Raw genomic sequence first — 18,709 nt, 5'->3', positions numbered from 1 at the left:
TCGTACCATTCCGTACACAGGCACTTGGGGTGTTGTCATAGGAAAAGCCACAGGCGCTGGAGCCTGTACAGGAAAAAAAACACAAGAACACAACATGTGATTTTTTTTCTGATGCAAACAAAAGCCAAACAGTGTTTATGAAGAATTGTCAAAATGTTCTGAGCATTTGTTTCCTTTTTTTTTCATATTCGCTTGCTTCTTGCACACAAATGGAAATAAATTCCTAACCTTTAAGCAGCAAAAAGAAGTATGGCATTGCTAAGTTACAGTGGCAGCTTGACAGCCAGTAATAACCACAAGGGTTGAAACTGAAACTGCAACGCGGCACTACCAAAAAATTCTCGCCTCCTAATTATTTTTGTTGCATCAACAAAACTGCCTTAATAAAAAACGTCAACAGCACAAATGTTAAAAGGAGAGACGTTATAAAAGGAAGAAAATATTAGGATGAGGTCTTAAGGAAAACTTACGTATCCAGTATAGATCATCCCATTCTGTAAAGAGGTGGAGAGAAAAGGAAGGGAAAAAAAAAGGTCAACAACCCAATTCATAATGCTTAGATTACAGTTGAGCTCATTCGTTTTCTCCAAATGGTCAAGGAAGATGAACCAGACCTTTTCCCATTTGTCATGATAAATTCTCCTCTACTCTATTCAAGTCATGTCTCGGGCTTTCCGAGCCATTTGCTGGTGAAATGAACAGTTTCACTTGAGAGTCTATTCAGGCCAAAATGAAGAAGATGAAACCGGATTGAATAGAAGAGACGTGCAGAAAATCAGTTTGGAGCACAAAGGGAATTGACAGAGATGGAGAAATGATGGCGCTCTCGACGGTTTGAAGCTCTTTTGAGGACAGTAAAGACGGTACAAATGCACTCAGCTACTGAGGCCATAGGACTACACTGTTTCATTGAGCACTACTGCAACTGCAAAAAAAGGCTAGATTTATTCTACCATATGCAAGCTGTGTCCGTAACCCTTGTGCTATCCTAGGCACTTTACCATTGGGAGTTGGGTCATCTAGACCCACTAGACAGTGCTCTGAACCTTTTTTCTTCAATGATTTGTGATCTTCACTGGTGTCCATGGATTACATGAAATCTTTCCACCTTTATCCACCTTTGTCATGGTAGGAAGAACACATCAATGTAAGGGTGGGGTCATCTAAGATAGCACAAGGGATAAACTTTATATAGATTTCACTTCACATGATGGGTGTCAATATCTCTCCTCACAATGCTTAGATTAGGGGTCTGCAACCTGAGGCTCTGGAGCCACATGGGGCTCTTTTACCCCACTGATTTGGCTTTAAAAACACTCAAAATAATAGTAATTCTAAGAAGCAAGGGTTACTTTTTTGGCATTGATTTAATTGTAACTAATCATTTATATGAAGTTACAGCAATAATGGTTAAAGAAACTTAAAGAAAAATACACCAATGCTGACTCAGATTCAAATGTTTGAACTTCTGTATGCTTCGTTTATGATGGAAAAATGTTGAAAACACATTTTATCCAGCTAAATGATGTTTAGTTGCTGGCAAAAGAAAAATTTCTGAATAAATTTATACATCTTTATTCCAGTTTTTAGGACCCTAAACCTCCTAATTCCTGTTAATATTCAGTTTTACTGCACTAGCAAGTCAGGACAAAATCTAAAGCACCCCAAGGTGTAACAAGAAAAAAGGCTGTTTATGACTTGTGTTGTTGTTGGTGAAGATTAGCTTCAGCATTGTTGCACAGAGTGTCTAAAAAAAGAAATCATGTAACCCTTTCTCAAAGTAAAAATAATTTTGTATTTAGAAAAAAAATGTCTGTTTATATTTTGGCTTTAATTATTAATAGTAGACAACAATTCATTTATATGTGCCATAAAAGTAACATGAATACAATCACCGTAGTAGCATTTGATTTAGAGGGTCTGTAGGACTTTGTGGCTCCTAAAGGGGTTTTGGTCAGAGAGATTTTGGCCTAAATGGCGCTTTCGGTGTTGAAGGTTGCATCCCTGATGCAAACACCATTTCCATGTGTTTTGATTTACCATCTGAGGGACAGGCATGGGTGCAGGCGCCATGGGATGAGTGGTGTGAGTCCAGTTGGTGCTGGTGCACATGGTCTTAGACTGCCAGCCACTTCCTCCTGTGGGCTTCTTCTCCACCAGCTGACTCCACTGAAGCTCTGGCCTAACACACAAAAACATCAGAGGGTTTACCACTGTGCGCACAATTTATTAGATGAGACCTCAGACAGATTTGATGTCGCTTACTTTTTAGCTGGCATCCCCCCAAACTGCAGGTCTAAGGGAAAAAATTATGTATTAAAAAAGAAGCAACCCTGGAAGATGAAAGAATTTGAGGTAATGACGACGAGTCGTGCTTATACTCACTGCCAACCAGATTTGCTAACGAGGAGTCCAAATCATTGGGCAGCATTTTCCCCGAGTGCAGTTGGGCTCCTGGGCTGTGAATCTGAGTAGGTGGTGATGGCTTTAGTAGGTCACCTGTTATCCAGATGTAACCATGGCAATGTGAAAGGAGAGAAGAGGAGAAATTAATCAAGAGCAAGAAGCGAGCGGCCATCCCAGACACACAGTGCACGTGTTCTTTGTTGTGTGCTTGCATATAACCGTGTGCGCCTCTTGTGTCCGCAGTCTTACCTCCCCAAGCGTTGTTGTTGTTGGGCACAGTGTGTGTGGTCTGGATGGGGGGGAAGTGAGGCTGCAGGGTGAACAGCTCGCTGGTCAGGTTTGGCACACTACGGCAAGGAGGATAAAAATGTGTTTATTGTTTTACTTTAAAAAAATTGGATTTATGATGACTGCAATGCAAAAGCCTTGGCAGTCAAGAGCAGAAAATTAAGAGCAGGCTTGAAGACTCACTGATTATTGATGGTAACGATGGGCGAGTTGGAAAAGAGATCTGCGGCTCCTCCACTGCTGTTGGCACTGCCCACTGATTGGGTGCTGGGCGAAGCGTTGGGCGTCTGAATGTCAAATACCTTATGACCGTCTTCCTGCACGTAAAACAGAATCCATTATTTCCTTTTGTAAATTATCCTCGGCAACTGCCTTATTAAATATGGCAGCTCATGGTGATGAAAATAAACTATCCTGCTTGTTTTATCTGTTGAAAGACGTTGCTGCAGGAGTTGCATTATTTAGACTCCTGGTTCTTTTTTGTTCTGTGAGCCTCCCTGTGCTGTGGGCCAGAAGCCAGAAACAGTATTTCACTGTACCAAAGAATTTATGCAGGAGGTCCATTACACTTTAACAATGGTGTGGAGCACAAAGAACGGGAACATATAGATTTTCGCACAGTCCACACTTTTTTCCAGTGAGTTCTCTCCAAAAGAATCAGTGAAAAGCTTTGTACACAATCATCTTGTGGTTCATCCACAATAAAATTGGTTTCCTGTAAGTTATGCCTGAACCCGAAAGCAGTGGGTGCATGTAAAGCGTTTTTAAGTGGCCTATGAATGCATTGCCTTGTGCTGCTGCAGCCGGTTGTCTTCTGTTTTGTCGTCCATACGACTGAGAGAGATCCCAGCGCTGGAGAGGGACGACACCGTGCTGGATCTGCAGGTGAGAGACAAATAAACATGTACTCCAAATCCGCAAAAAAAGAAAGAAATTCCATTAATTTTTGTACCTATCTCCCATAATTTCTTATTTGAAATCCAGATATATGATCAACACTATTAGGTGAAAGTGTTTCGATGAACTTAAATCTTAACTAGAAGGTTGCACCTTAAAAAAATAAAAAACTAGAATCATGACAGTACATTCATGTCTCTTTTTAATCCATTTGCTGTGGTTCAGTTGATGTATTAACAAAACTTAGCATGCACCCTACAAGGCTGCAAAAGCTTAAAATGTGAATGAGAAAAAAAATCACATTGAACTTTCTACATTTTCTCTAAATGCTGGATGGATCGCTGATGCTGGTGGAAATACACACATGTTCAACCAAAGTGTGTACTGCAAAATATCTGAAAATATTGTTGATTTAATTATAAACCTTCCTTTATTTCCAGTGAGTCACAGAATAGCAGAAAGTGGAGACCCCTCTGAGGGGCTGGTGACCTTTGAAGAAGAACTGTGACTGATTACAGACAACAGTGGGAATTCAGACAATTCAATCAAGCTATGTGAGTGAACGCAATTTTGAGTCCAAATTAACCACAAATTCCAAAGAAAACTGTTGCTAATTTAGTGAAGCTAATTTGTTAGAGCCTCTTGTGAGTCTGGGGGGTTGACTTCCTACTAAGTGTTCTCCTAAATGAATGAATATTAAAAAACAAATCTGACAAAATGCCATTTTTGAAGTAGAATAAGTGGCTGCCAATTAAGATTTTAGCTAAAACAAAAGTCTCCTTTACGGTTATCTGCAAATGAACAACACTGCAATAAGACGTAGATGAGTTTTATGAAATGTATGACATGGGATATTTTTTTATGTCCTTGAGGTCATTTTTTCCCTTGTATATTTTAGTTATGGTCCAGAGGTTTTGGTTATAAAAACAATGCTAATAACAAATTAAGGTAACACCACTCAGTCCTACAGTGGTAGGGGCTGTATACTACCAATCAGAACAGAAATGGTGGTAAGCGGGCTGTCACCTTTCTTGTCGTTTCCTCTTACCTGCTGGCAGTAGACAGGTCCTTCAGCTTCCTGCCCTCCAGAGAAGCTAGATGCTGCTCCAGAGCCTCCAGGAGGGAGCTGGGGGCCTGACAGGGGGCAAGGGGTGGGGTGGAGTGAGGAGATAAGATTAGAATCGCTACCAAGTAAATAAAGTGGGGAGTACAGCTCTCGCACCAATCATTTTTATCTCACATACATACAAAGAAAAGACAGCCGCAAAAAGACATTACCCTCAGATTCACTATCTGCACAACAGCTCTTTTGTTCATTTATTTATTTATTTTTTGCATTTGGTTTCATCAGGTTTGGTTGACACATGCAAACATTAGCCCTGGCTCATGCAAGCAAAACCAGCAACAGGACAGACGGATCAGGACAGAGCGGAGCATCCTCGCTGCAGGGATCCAGAGAAACGCCACAAACACATCTCTGAACCATCTAATGAGCCCATGCAAAAGGCTGGCAGTCCACAGACGCTCTCGTAAGCACACCCACTTACACAAGCCCACATGTAAAGAAAATCACATCCAAAAGAGTTAACTCCTGGACTCCACTGGTGATCAAAAGCCGGATTTAGAGGTTATTTTGGGGGGGTTGATTTCTCAAATATTGTCAAAGAATCTGGTCTAAAGATCCTGCTGGAAGCCAAGTAAGTTAACTCAGTCAAATGTAAACATCTGGTGAGAAGCCAGGTATACACATTAAGCAGCTGGCAAGCCCTCCTTGCTGGAAAAAGGGATGAATGGATTTATTTGGACCACATGTGATACCAAGGTTTTCATCCAGAGCTTTACATTTCAGCATTAGACAAATGCAGTCACAACAGGCAAAGAAAGGATTTCTAAGATACTTATTTTAGGGGAAAAGAGTAAAATGCGAATTCTGGATATCCTTCTTCAGAGAAATCTAGAATATGCTAAAAGTTTAAAAGTAAAACAGACACATATCTAGAGCTGAATAAAGGCATGGGTCACTATGTTGTTGAATAAGGGCATATAAGGTCTCCATAAGCACTACAAACATGAGAAAAGTCAGCTCTTTTCAGTTTGTCACTTGATTTTTTGGCACATTGGAAACATCCAATCTTGCATCCACTGAAAAGAAGAAGGCTAAATAAAAGAAGAGAATATGTAGTACTTATGATGGCATTATGCACACATATCCAAGTCATATTTGCAGAAACCTATTCAATAAAAACCATTCGCTGCTCTCCCCACAGCTAATGCAAAGGGACTTAAACGTTTGACTGCCTATGTGGGAAAAAAACAAAAAAAAAAGAACAAGAAATTTTGTGCTGACTTGTTTGTCTCATAAGCCTGTGCGTAAACAGACAGTCCTTTAATATTTACACTGCTGGAAAGACTTGTGAAAAAATTCAGACAGATGTTAAAGACTAAGGCCCCAGTTGTAGACATTTGAATCTACAAAATAGAATAAAACCATTTTTTATTCTTTTATGTAAAATCTGCTTTGAAGGCCCACTCCGATGAAAATCGTGTTTTTGGGGTTTTAACATTTTCTTATATCATTTTTGCGATGGTGGACTTTTATTTTAAAAAAAAAAGCTCAAATTTGAATTTTTGAATATTTCATTGTAAATCAGCAAAAAATGCTGTTGGAAAAAGCTTGTAGGTGTGACGTAGAACGTATAGCGAGCAAGCTCCACTGGGATGCATTCGCTTGCAGAAGACTAGATCCGTGTATGTCTTCATTTTGGACATCCAAGCTTAAATCTGGTTTAAAACTGTACGTCTGGATAGCTCCAGTACTGCTCGCCATTTTTCTTGCACTCCGTAATGTTAGGTTGGAGTTGTGAGGGGCTGTAAGCTAGCGGGAGAGAGAGAGTAAACGGATGGATGACAGGAAGTAGGGGTGGATTTACTACGGGCCGATGGTCCCGCCCCCCAACTCAAAGGCAAATTTTTTAATGAGCTAATGCTGCTCTTCAGAAACCATGTCCTATTCTATATTTTGGCTAAAAACAGCACAATCATAATTCAAAAAAAACACTGGGAACATTTTTAGATGATCGGACTGGGCCTTCAAATCTCCCACCTTTTAGTAAGATTTGCTGTGCAATCATTTCAGAAAAAGTTCCTCTAGGAAAAGTGGAGAAAAGGGTTTCCTCTCTGTTCTAGACTCTGTTCAAACAGAAAAGGTACAAAGCGAGGAGTTAAAAGAGAGTGAAGAAGAGAGGAGGAAGACGGGGCAGCTGCAGTGTGGGCAGGTCTGTAGGGTGAGTAGGGAACGGGAGCGTTTAGAATGAAGCATTATGGGACTGACTTGACGGATTTCTAAACTGGTTGATTGACTGATTGAGATGAGATGTAGACTGACCTGTGTGAGATCGGGGCTGTCGCCCTGATCTATCCCAACTCGCTGTGTCACAAAAAAGGAAGTAAGGGTAGGGGAAGGAGGAGGGAGGCAAAATGAAAATAAACCAAATGTCGTAATAAAACAAAAATAAGGAGTAAACCAAAGCATAAAACCCACAGAGTTAAAGAGGGGGAGAGACACGTGAAGGAGGAAGAGGAAGAGGAGGAGGAGGAGGAGGAGGGAGAAAGAAGAATCAAACCCAAGCGTTCATTTCAACATGCAGTGGCTGGAGAGGAAAACAAATAAAAGACAACAAAGGAGGGAAGGGAGGGGGGGCACATGCACAAACATACGAACAGCTATATATACAGAGTTTATGTACACACACACACTTACACACTAATAAATGCACACACACACTGAAATCTGGAGACCGGTTGGAAATGGATGCTGAGGACGCTGACTGATTAAACAGGCAGGGCAGAGAGGGCAGACAACAGGTCACATGACTGCGAGGAGAAAAACATCCAAAAGGAAGACACTCAACTAATGTTGACTTTGAACAGAAGGAGAAGGGAGGGACACAGATGACACACAAAACAGACAAACACATTTTGTTAGACAGGTAAAATGAATGGGTCCTTAAAGTCAACGTTAGTCTGTTGTTTCGCTTCATTTTTTCTTTTTCTTTGGACCAAGCGGCTGCACCCCAAACCTTCTTCCAAAAAGGCACGAAACCAAGCAGTGAGACAGCCTTTGAAGATGGCGCATGAGTAAATGACACGCAGTCTGCAGAGAATAAAACTATTTATATCTGCTGTGAAGCCTAGCAAGAGCTGCGGCTGACTAACAGCCATTTTCTTACATTTATGGGTTGCATCATATTTCTTGAAGAATAGTGGGGGAAAAGTAAAGAGCGGGAACAGGGGGACAGAGATAGGGACAGAAAAGAGCTTGCTTGGGCATGCAGTGCAGGCATGTTAACAGGCAGCATGTAAGGGGTCCCTCAGCTAAAAGCTGTACATGAGTGACTCTCCGACAGGCTAATAAGACCAGTAATGACTGTCTTGGAATAACTATTGCCTAACTCTGGAAAAGAGAGGGGCAGAAACAGGGGGATGTGTGGATGCAAAAAGAGAAAATTAAAGAGAGGAAGACCCCGGGCGCTGATCTTCGGTCCCTTTGGGTCGGAAGGTATTGACCGTAAATCAGAACTCCAGGGTGACAGAGGTCTGGAGCAAATCTCAACAGGTTTAACTTCTGAGCAGATTCAAGATGAAATTAAAGAGTCAATTTAATAAATCTGTAATTCTTAAGTGGCATAAATCTGCTGAAGTTCCCTCCAGACGTACATCCCCCATCATCTCCTTGGGTTACACTCTGCTTCCTCCTTGGGGGGGTCAGAGTAGGACAAACAGACGTTACCTCTGCCACTTTGAGAAACTCAGACAGTTTGGTCATCCTGTTGAGGAAGGTCTTGTAGATCTCCAAAGCTTCTTTGCACTGGTTCTTCTTCATGTCAAAGTATTTTTCTGGAAAGTAATGCACACAATAAGTGGTGTGATGATCCGTTCGCTTTGTCTCATCCTTTACAAACTTCAGAATTCATGGAAGACATGGAGATGAAGGGGCATCGCGTGAATGGGATCACTGTTTTACAATCGGCAGCTTTGGCTCGGCTTCACTGATTTACCCAACATGTTGATGATGCCCTCGTTGTAAGCAGCAAACAATCGTATGGAGTCTTTAAACAGCAGCATGAAAGCAGTGTTGATCACCCCGTTAGTCAGCTCATTGGAGTTCGGCTGTGGGACAGAAAGGCGGAGTGGATCATTAAGCAGCAGAGACAGCTGCAGTCCCTCACAAGAACGGTTTCTCATCGAGTACCTGGAAATCAAGCAGCGCGTCCAGCTGGTTCTGAATGATGGGCAGAGTTTTGATCAGCTTCTCTGTGTTCATGGTGCGCATCACTCCGTCGGCCCTGGAAGGTACAGGAAAACAAGCTAACTTATTGATTAGGAAACAAAGGAACAAAGGAAACACACTGTTTTAACCTTTTTATTCTGTAAAGCCCTTTGTGTTACCTACATATGAAAAATGCTTTATAAATAAAGTTTGATTCAGTTTGAACCTGTTTAATGGGCTTTTTTGAAACAGGGAAAGTACAATCTCTTTTAGTTTTCTATATTTTCTAGATTGGTGTGAATCTTGAAAATTTTTTTTTTCATACCAAAACTAAAGCTCAGTTAAAGAATACCGTAATTGCCTGGACTAAATGCATATTTCTGAACAAAAGTTCAGTTAAAAATGTGCATTTTCTTAATAAAATCATTAGGTACAATTACAAATCGGTGCCGATGATCATTAGTGTCAAATTAGTCATCAGCTAATCTAGTAAGCAATCTATAAATTCGCTACAAAAAGACAATTTATGAACAATCTTTGTTTTTGTTCGTCTTTGTTTCTAATTTGAGGAAGATTATTTATGACTGAATGGAGAAATCAAAGACATTTCTGAATATCTGCTAAACTTCAACCTAAATTAGATGAAAAAATTAAGTTGGTGGGGAAGAATTACAAGGAGGAAGTCAGTTTTTATTTTCTTAAATAAAGGTGTGTCATCATGTTAACCTACAGTACATTCTGAAGCATGATGGTATAGGGATATGATTATCAATATTAGAATAAAGAAAATACAGCTGTCTGTGTGATTGCTACAATTACCAGAACAATTATGTGAAAAACCTCAGAAAAATGAAACAGAATGCTTAAATACATGCAAGAATCTACATTTAAATAGTGTGACTGTGAAGAAACAATTTTATTTTATGTTAAATGAGAATCTAGCCTGAACTGAAGTCTGATTTTTCCTTGTTGCATTTTAAGATTTTCTGTTAAAGATGCCAATGAAAATGGTCTTTTGGGTGTTTTTAACATGTTCTTGTGGCATTTTTCTGACGATGGAGGACATGTATGATGAAAATTAAGCTTAAAGTGCATTTTTGTATTTTTTTATTGAAATTGTTGTGAATCAGGAGCAGATGAAAATATGCAGTTTCAAAGAGAGCTTAATTGTGATGTGGAAAATACACTGGGTAGGCCACAAGCTCTCTACCAACGGTCCCGCCCACAGCTCGGAGGCAAATTTTTAATACAGTCGCTCTGCAGAAACTATAGAAAACGAGAAAGATGTTTTTGATTTTGGCAAAAAAAAATGGCATAATCATGATTAAAGGATCACTGGGAACGCTCATTAAATAGATCAAAAGATGATTAGAGTGGGTCTTCAAAGTTTAACATGACCGGTAACACGAGTTACTGTTGATCCATTCATCTAAAGTCTGAACCTTGAAATAAGCATATGATAATGATATTGCCTTTACACAAATTTAAAGCCTGTAAGCTTTCTCTTTCACTTGACAAGAAAAGTAAGACCACAAGTCAGCAGTATGTGTGTAGAACAGTGTTACCCTCTCTTCATCTTGGTGAAGTCCATTGCTGCTAGCCTGTAAGACATGGCTTTTTCATTCAGGTAGCAGCTGTAGCGTCTGATGAAAGTTGACATGTTGTATCCTGTAGGGCAGAAAGCAGACAGTGCTGTTATTGACCAGTGGTCAAACTCTGTAAACGTATCACAAACTATTTGATGTCCTTGTTTATAAAAAAGAAAAAAACTCTTCTGTCAAACAAGCAAAATTCATTTGTGAGTCCTTTGTTTGTTTTTCCTTCTTTGAATATGCAACTATGTGGTGAATAATGTTTGAATAATCAGCAACATTCAGCAGCGTCTTTTAGCAAACAAAGAGCACCTTTTTCTGTAGCTTTTACAATCCTTTTGAAAAAAGGATTTGAATTGTACTTTATTGATGGCGTTACAGAGCCAGAGAGAGTCTGACAGAAAGTCATTTTGTTAGACGTACAGCACTGCTGAGTCCACAAACAGCCAAACGGCATTAAATCACCTTGTAATGCAGCCTTATCTAGAAAGTTGTTGAGGTTGAAGAGTGTATTTCTGGAGGCAAGGTACTGCATCAATCTCTGAGAGGGAAAAATAGAAAACAAAGTCAGTGATGTATCTCCATGACAATATATAGGCATGGTGGCGTACTGTACTGGCAGATTTTCAGCCAAATAACATCCCATTTGTAGCATTATAAGCATTTCATAACAGATAAATTTATGGATGCACCTTAATTGGCATCTAGACATAACAAGTAATCCCAAATAAAGAGGAGTAAGGGTTGATGCCTGACAAATCTTTGAACAAACCTGGAGTATATCTCTGTGGGTGTGACACGTAACTCCTAAGATGACCTATATCCTGTGTTTTTATGGGCATCTTTTTCTGTTTGTGCTACACCCTAGGATTTTTTTTTTCCAATTGTGTCCAATATAATCATCTATATGGAATGCTTGTTTTATTACCATCAGGATTTAATTGAAGCAGGTAAATATGAATCAAAAATGATGGTTCTGTGAGCTAGAGCGTTAGATCTAGTTTCTTTTTATTTATTTTTTACCATAATTGCTTTTTTTCAGTGTTTATGTTTATTTCTTGTAATACTGTTTGCATAAATTGAATTGAAAAAAGGGAGCTTGAACCCATTAAGTTGTCAAACTTCATCCAAAGCCCTTTTCAAACTTTGTATATAGTGTAACTAAATGAAACAATTCTGTGGGTAACAGGATTATATCTATTGGAGAAACATCTACATTATCTCACAACTTCTTCCCTTTACTTTGGAAAGTCCTGAACTTAGTGTTACCAGACAATGTCTTGCAAATGTTGTCCTGGAAAAAGATCCATTTTCTTGACCAAATTTACCTCTGAAGACCATATTTTCCTGATCTGTAGCCTGGTTAAAGAAACCAGATTAAAAGGATTTTTATTCTTATTACTTTAGAATATATGTAAATGTTATTGACCAGTAGTATGTAACTATTGCATTTTATGAGTAAAACAATGTCCAAAATATTTTTAAAAATCCTACCTTTCTTGGGTTTTTTGAATAAATTGATATTTTTATTTGGTTTTTAGTCCGTGTTTCCATGGTGATAAGGATCAAACTCCAACTTTGTGGTTTCAAGGTCTAAATCTTAAAAATTACTCTGTCTATTAAAACTGTTCACAATCTACCTCTGTCTTACCCAGCTTTTAGTTTTAAACGAGGCGTCCTGGAAAAAAAGAGTACGATTTTAAATTAAGGAGGAATTGATGCCAACTAATTGGCCATTAAACATGAATGATTCCTGGTTGGACAGAACCTGTAAAGACAAGTGAGGCAAAACCCTCAGTCAGCTTCCAGCAGCCCTGACAAATGTTCAAAGCATCACACGCTTCCAGAGGGTCATCGTCACAGCAGTAATCTCTGCCACAACCTTTCTTTCTAGTCTGAGCCGCTCTTCGTTTAGCATGTTTGATGTTTCGCTTGTTGATCTTGCGGGGTGAGCGGCGTGCCGGGGTGATTTGTCATGCCGGCCATTGAAATGTCAGCGTGACTCTCCATCGGCCCGTGTTGGACACATGGATAAAACAGCTTCAAAGAGTCTATCTGTGAAGGGGCTGCAAAAAAATGGCTACAACATGAAAAGAAGATTTTTTTTAAACAAATCAATAACCCCAGACTGAAGAAATATGTGCTTTTGTGCAAACAGGTTTTGGTCTCTTGGTAACTTTGTGAATTTAATCCTGAAAGAAATTTAAAAACCATTGATTTTATTATATCTTTTTAAATTTTAAGCAAATCAGTTTCTCTTACTAAGATTTATTTTTATTTTTTTAAAAGGGTGCAGGGGGGGGGGGGGGGGGGCTTTTTTAATTAGGAACATGATTAGACAGTAAAAAAAAAATTAAGTCAGTGAAACAAATTACATTTGTCATAATATGAAATTTTTAAAAACAGCAAAGTTTTGCTCACATCGTTGCCGTACATCATGAGGTGGTGCGTGGTGATGAGTGCTTTGAAAACCACAATCCAGCTGTTGCTTGCTGTGCGCTCCAGCAGCGTGTCTGCCAGATGTGGGATGCTGACGTTCAGCTCATTGGTGCAGTGGATCAGGTCTGGAGGACACAGAGCGTGAAATGTGAGCAGGAGAGGAGCAACTCTGGGTGGAAACAGAAGCAGGTGCGTGGCCAAGAGGTTGGCTGTGCTGGTTTCAGCACTCTGTCTGCCCGCTGTAACCCCAGCTGTTCATTTACCGCAGCAGCCAGTGACAAAACAGCAATTCATATCCTCTGAGAGCTTGCGAGTTATACGGAATCGATGAAATGAGGGAACAACCACAATAACTGAAGTCACATCGACTGCTGCACTCACTGTGACTGTAACAGCACACAAATCTATACAGAAACGATTGTTTTGATAAAAGTGTGTAAAGATGGGTGAATCAGAACCATAGCGGCTGTTCCCAGTCCTACATTTGAAGCTGTAGTCCAGCTTTCCACCTCTTTTTTCAAATAAATGCGTCAAATCCAGAAAAAAGAAACAAAGAGGTAAAATCTATGCCAGCGATGTCAGTTTCACTGCATTTCTTGTGTCCATGCTGCGATATCCTTCTGAAGTCAAGTCTGTTGGAAGTGTGTTTTTTAGAGAAACAAATCCCAAGTCAACATGAACTTTGGGAATGAAATCGGATGTTTTCTGCATCTAGTGCTGGACAATCCCAGCGGGTGCCATGGTGACAAGTCTGATGCTTGTGGAAGGCACACAAGGCTACAACTTAACAAATGCTTCATTTTCCCTAGTCGCTGTGTGTAAAAGCCTCAGCAGGAACAGCAAACTGAGCCGTGATAAAAATAATATGTTCATGAAAACATGAACTCACTCAGACTGTCACCCTCTCTGCTGTATTAATGCCATGACATTTGTCACCTGCTTCAGGCTGCTGAGTGTTTACAGCTTGAGGGCGCAGGAGACAGAAATTAAACAGGAAATAACATCAGTGTGGATTCCAAAAATGTTTAGTTTCTTCACAGCATCATGGTAAAGTCCCACTCCGATCACATTTTGATCTGTAGTAAAAGCTCTCCCAGTAATCTTTTAATTACGATTAGTCCGTGTTTAGCCAAAAATCAATACACCCATCTCATTTTCGAGGGCATAGTTTCTGCAGAGCGGCAAGAGTTCATTAGAAATTCACCTCTGAGTTATGGGCGGAACTGTAGGTGCAAGTAAGTCTGCCCCCATTTCCCATCATCCATCTATTTACCCTTTCTCCAACTAGCTTACAGCCCCTCACAATCAAACATTAGCGGTGCAACAGAAGTGGCATATGTATATATATATACATAAGCCAGATATATGCATATATATTATATATATATGCATATATATATATAAGTGGCAATGGCAAGAATATCAGAGCTATCCATCTGTACAGTTTCAAGCCAGATGCCAGCTCAGACGAGGAAAACAGACACGGATCTATTTTTCTGCAAGTGGATGTATCAGAATAGTAGTCATCGGCATAGTAGTCATAGTAGTCATCGGCTCCTGATTTACAACAATCTGAATTGAAAATACTCAGAAATGCAGCTTTAATCTATATTTAATCTATAATTATATATGTCCTCCATCATGACAATAAAGCTACAAAAATAAGTTAAAAATACCAAAAACACAATATTTATTGGGGTGGGACTTTAAACGCATAACTAGATATGACTAGATATAAAGATGAATTAGTTTAAAAAGCATGCATGGTTGCCAAATTTTTATCTAAGGGTGGTCTAAATTTAGGCAGCTAAAGATCAAACTGAATGCTGGTAGTTTTATATCATGAGTGATGATGTAACTTGAACACTTGTTTGAGGCTTTTTAACACAAATGGAGTAAAGCTAGAGATCCTCAAGGACGATGTGACCTCTATAAAGCTCAGTTCAAACAAACACACAACTGTCTGCCAATAACTCCAGCTGCATCAAGGTAAAGACACAGGTAAATACACCTTTAAGTAATTAAAGTCAAGCTGAGTAATAAGAAATCTCTCATTCAGCCTAAAGACAATTTCATCAAAATAAAAAAGTTTCTTCAGTTCAATATTTCCTCCTTTCTCCATCTACAAGGATTTAGCCATCGACCTGTGCTGATGGCCAAAAGGATATTATCCAGTATGGATCATGTGATCGACAACCCCTAATTACCTCATTTAAAAATAAAATTGAACAATGCCCCTATTGAAAAGTGTATTTATGATGACGGCCTTGCAGAACATCAGGCCAAATCAAAGAAATGTCTAATCCCAGTTACAATTAATGACGGAGCCTGGTCTTTAAGTGTGTGACAGAGGGGAATTCCTCTCATAAAGAGCCTTAGTTTAAGAAGCAATAAAACTTTATTCCCTGTGCTTTAAGAATTTGGCCTTAGATAACGGAAAAAATATTGTGGGGGTGATATTGGATTGGAAGATAAGGCCATAAAAACTGCACATGCGTGTGGGACAGTGGGCTTTTTGTCATCGATTGCATTCTCGTCTATTCGTGATGAAGCTTTTCATCAGAAAACGCCGATGGTTCCCATCTAATTTGGACGCTTGTCAAATAAAAAAAATGATTTGAACCAAACCAACGGTTCCTTCCATGACACAGTCTGCTACGTCATACACTGAGTAATGCTACTGACTGTGCTTTTGGGCCAGAGGGTAATTTTTGGCCTGATTACTATTCCAATATTCCATTTCCTTCTCTCCTAAGCTCATCATCTGCTATTGGTGGTAAATAACTCTCACCATCAATGTCTTTAACCTTTTGAAGAAAATGGATTAAACTAAAGAAAAAGACTCAAACCTTGGTTGGTGAATTCTGAGCATTAGCTTTTCGTTTAATTTATGTTGCATTGCATTTGGAGAAATGGTAGAACAGTTCATATTTACTTTATCATGGGCCTTCTGCAGAAATTAAATAACAAACCTTTAAAATTCAGCAAACTGTTTCAGGGTTGTTGCCCATCAAACAGTCTGGATTTGAGAGCTGAACTACAAGGTCAATTCTTCCTGGTCTGTTCATCTGAAGAAGGATTTATCCCACATATTTATGATGAAAAACTGTTAGATGTAACGACCAATAGCTTTTTTGACTAATCCAATCAAGAACATTACATTTCCAGTTTTACACATAATCTGCTCCTTTTAATCCTTTGCAAGTGTGATAGTAAAGATAGTTAATAGATGAATTTTCACTTTAATTTATGCCTTTTTACTCCAGGAAAGGAGTCTGTAAAAGACAGTTCCTGGTTCTGTCTCCAAACATATTTTTCTGCTGTCATTCCCTCTGAAGGCTGTGATAACGGTTCCATTATCCACTGTCTGTCATTTTTTAGGGAAGCGCTTAAAAGCCAAAGACGGACAAAAAAGGACTAAAATGATGCTATGGTTGAAGAAAGATCTTAGTCCCAATATTGTTCAGAAATGACTCATCTCAGAGCACTTTTGTTAAACCTTTAGTCACTTCTCCACATAGTTCTTCTTAAGTAGTTGCAAAAGCAAATTCACTGACCTTCTGATTTTTTTTTTAAAGGTACACACATCTATTTCATGCGCCTCTGCTCTGCGTTACATTCTGTACTCGACAGACAATCAGGACCCTCCAGTCGAAGACTCATCCACTTCTGTTGGAGCAGCTGCAAATGTGTGGCTGAGCTACAAAACACTTATTCAGCTAAAATTAAATCCATCCCTTCCACAGAGGGATGAATTGAACGGCTGTGGAGTTTCTTCAAAGAAAAGATGAGAAAGGGCCCAAATGGTACAAAAGAAACGAAAGAACTACCTTGCAGAGCAAACTGACCTATTCTTCTTTTTAAACTTCTTTGTCCTTTGCACAAAGTATCTGTCATAAAAAAAATAGAATGATAAAATAAATAATTTGACTGCTGCTTCAGTTTTATTTTTAGAGGATGCATCCTCAGTTTTAGTTAACATTTTCTTATATGTTAGTTACTCTCATTCAGGCTGCATGTTCAGTGCTCCTAATAGGAGTAGAGGTATAAATCATGTAATGAAGTTTGTTTGATATCAGCATCCAGATTGCATTTAATGAAAATACAGTCAGAAATCCAACTTCAAACTCCACAGAGGAAGCAGGATTTGAAATAATTATCTCAGATTTGATACAGTTGGATTAGGATTAAAAGGAAAGTTATTTCTTAAAACTTCCTCAGCACCAAAACAAACTTGGATGCTTTTCCATAAACGGTTTTCCAGCTTTTCTGTGTCTTTTCTTTAAGAAGAAGAAGGACAGTTAGCCCTGCCTAGTGCGTTATCACCGTGTGGCACTCCTAATGAGACCATATTGCCTGTTTGCTGTGCTCTGGACTGTATAATCTGCTGCCAAACTTACCGGCTGAATGGCTGGGTGCGCAGCTGGATGCCCGGCTCTCAGATATTTGGCTACTCGCCTCTCTGAATGATTTATCCCCATTTCCTCCAGATTAGCAATCACCCCCTTCCCTCCCTCCCTCCCTCCCTCCCCCTCCCCCCTTTTCCTTGTCTGTGTCAGCCCGATTGATAAGATGCGCGCTGTATCGATCAAGTGATTAGAAAGGAGCACCAAAGCTATAACAGCAAGGGAGAAATCTATGTGATGGACTCCACACAAAGGTAATTATTATCAGGATGTGGGGATGAAAAGGCTTTTCTGCCTCATTGTACGCCCACCAGCCACTGTCCGGCTGACATTTACGCAGCAGAGGACGTGACAGTGAACTTGAATGTGCAGAAAGGAACAATAACGCACATTCTGTCTCGTCCTGTCTCAGAGGGGGTGCCGTGCCGTTCATGATGAACAGGGCCCACACTATATAACAGCGGTGCAACATGATTAGCCTACAGCAGAATGGCCTGCTTCCCCTGAATGACATGCCCATGGAGTCACTCCACCAAAAAAGAGACGGTGCGCACGCCTTTTCTGCGTAAAATCCCATCTGAGGGAATGTGATGGAGCCTAATTAGAACGGCCGCGAGCAGAACCGGGCCGGATGAGAGTGGAGGAAGCACAGCAGATGCTGTTCGTACAGGCTGTCCTTTGTGAGGGAGCGGGCATGCAGGCAGACTACAGTAAGGAAGCAGTGATGGCATGCTTAACCTACAGTCAAGGTGTTTCTTCTTGGGTCCGCTGACTTCGTGCGTCGTGGCCTTGCAAACGGCTTTGCTGATGGCAGAACCGGTCATGCTGTGCTGCGCGGCGGCGATCCGGTCCGTCAAAGACTGTCCCGACATGTTACGCAGGAGGAGGAGGAGGAAGAGGAGGTGGAGGAGGAGGTGGTGAACGGGAAGGCAGGCGGAGTGATGTCCGGGTGGGGGGAACTGGGGAGGACGATCAAAATGTCTTTAACGGTGGGGAGGAGGGAGAGTCGGCCGAAGGAAGAGGAGGAGGAGGAGGTGGATGAGGAGGAAGGAGGCAGCAGCGTTCACCGACGAGGATCCGGTGAGCGAATTCATGCGGCTGATACAAAAAAAAAATCAGATCTTCACATCAAACGATGTTTTCAATTCATTCAAAGAAGAAAATTGAAAAATGGTATAAACCTGATGACACAAAAGCCGGTCAGTGCATCAGTGAGACAATGTGCGCAGAATCATCCCTGAAAATGAGAGACGTTCCAAAAAAACGACACCAGGTCACTATAAAAAAAAAATCACAGCCTTCAAAAATGATGCTGTCCTTCAGCTTCTCCTCTTCCTCACCCGGTTTTCCTTGTAATCTATGAGCGCAGAGACCTTCTGTGATCCGCGCGGGCTGCATCCATTATCTGCTGC

The 18,709-nt window shown here is 40.2% G+C and overlaps 1 protein-coding gene across 4 annotated transcripts in view; it reads right to left on the bottom strand.

Moving 5' to 3' along the window:
• Nucleotides 1-18,709, bottom strand: part of LOC101156840 (phosphatidylinositol-binding clathrin assembly protein) — a 23,650-nt gene extending 4,941 nt beyond the window's left edge. Inside the window, exons 1-17 of one of the 4 annotated variants that reach the window (XM_004076242.5) lie at nt 18,040-18,709; nt 12,874-13,016; nt 10,918-10,993; nt 10,426-10,528; nt 8,843-8,936; nt 8,649-8,760; nt 8,381-8,487; nt 6,977-7,018; nt 4,640-4,725; nt 3,483-3,573; nt 2,878-3,011; nt 2,656-2,753; nt 2,386-2,499; nt 2,266-2,296; nt 2,041-2,182; nt 471-494; nt 7-63 (exon numbers count right to left, since the gene is read on the bottom strand). In XM_004076242.5, the coding sequence (XP_004076290.2) occupies nt 7-63; nt 471-494; nt 2,041-2,182; nt 2,266-2,296; nt 2,386-2,499; nt 2,656-2,753; nt 2,878-3,011; nt 3,483-3,573; nt 4,640-4,725; nt 6,977-7,018; nt 8,381-8,487; nt 8,649-8,760; nt 8,843-8,936; nt 10,426-10,528; nt 10,918-10,993; nt 12,874-13,016; nt 18,040-18,169 (1,584 nt within the window). In that variant the 5' untranslated portion in view covers nt 18,170-18,709. The remainder of the gene's footprint in view (nt 1-6; nt 64-470; nt 495-2,040; nt 2,183-2,265; nt 2,297-2,385; nt 2,500-2,655; nt 2,754-2,877; nt 3,012-3,482; nt 3,574-4,639; nt 4,726-6,976; nt 7,019-8,380; nt 8,488-8,648; nt 8,761-8,842; nt 8,937-10,425; nt 10,529-10,917; nt 10,994-12,873; nt 13,017-18,039) is intronic. The other 3 variants (XM_078930673.1, XM_011483210.4, XM_078930674.1) reach the window with 3 other exon arrangements.

The sequence above is a fragment of the Oryzias latipes genome, chromosome 14, assembly GCF_053564925.1.
Source record: "Oryzias latipes strain Hd-rR chromosome 14, Olatipes_Hd-rR_3.1".
Classification (NCBI taxonomy): domain Eukaryota; kingdom Metazoa; phylum Chordata; class Actinopteri; order Beloniformes; family Adrianichthyidae; genus Oryzias; species Oryzias latipes.
Note: the sequence above shows the minus strand (reverse complement) of the source record. Positions and strands in the feature narration are given on the sequence as shown.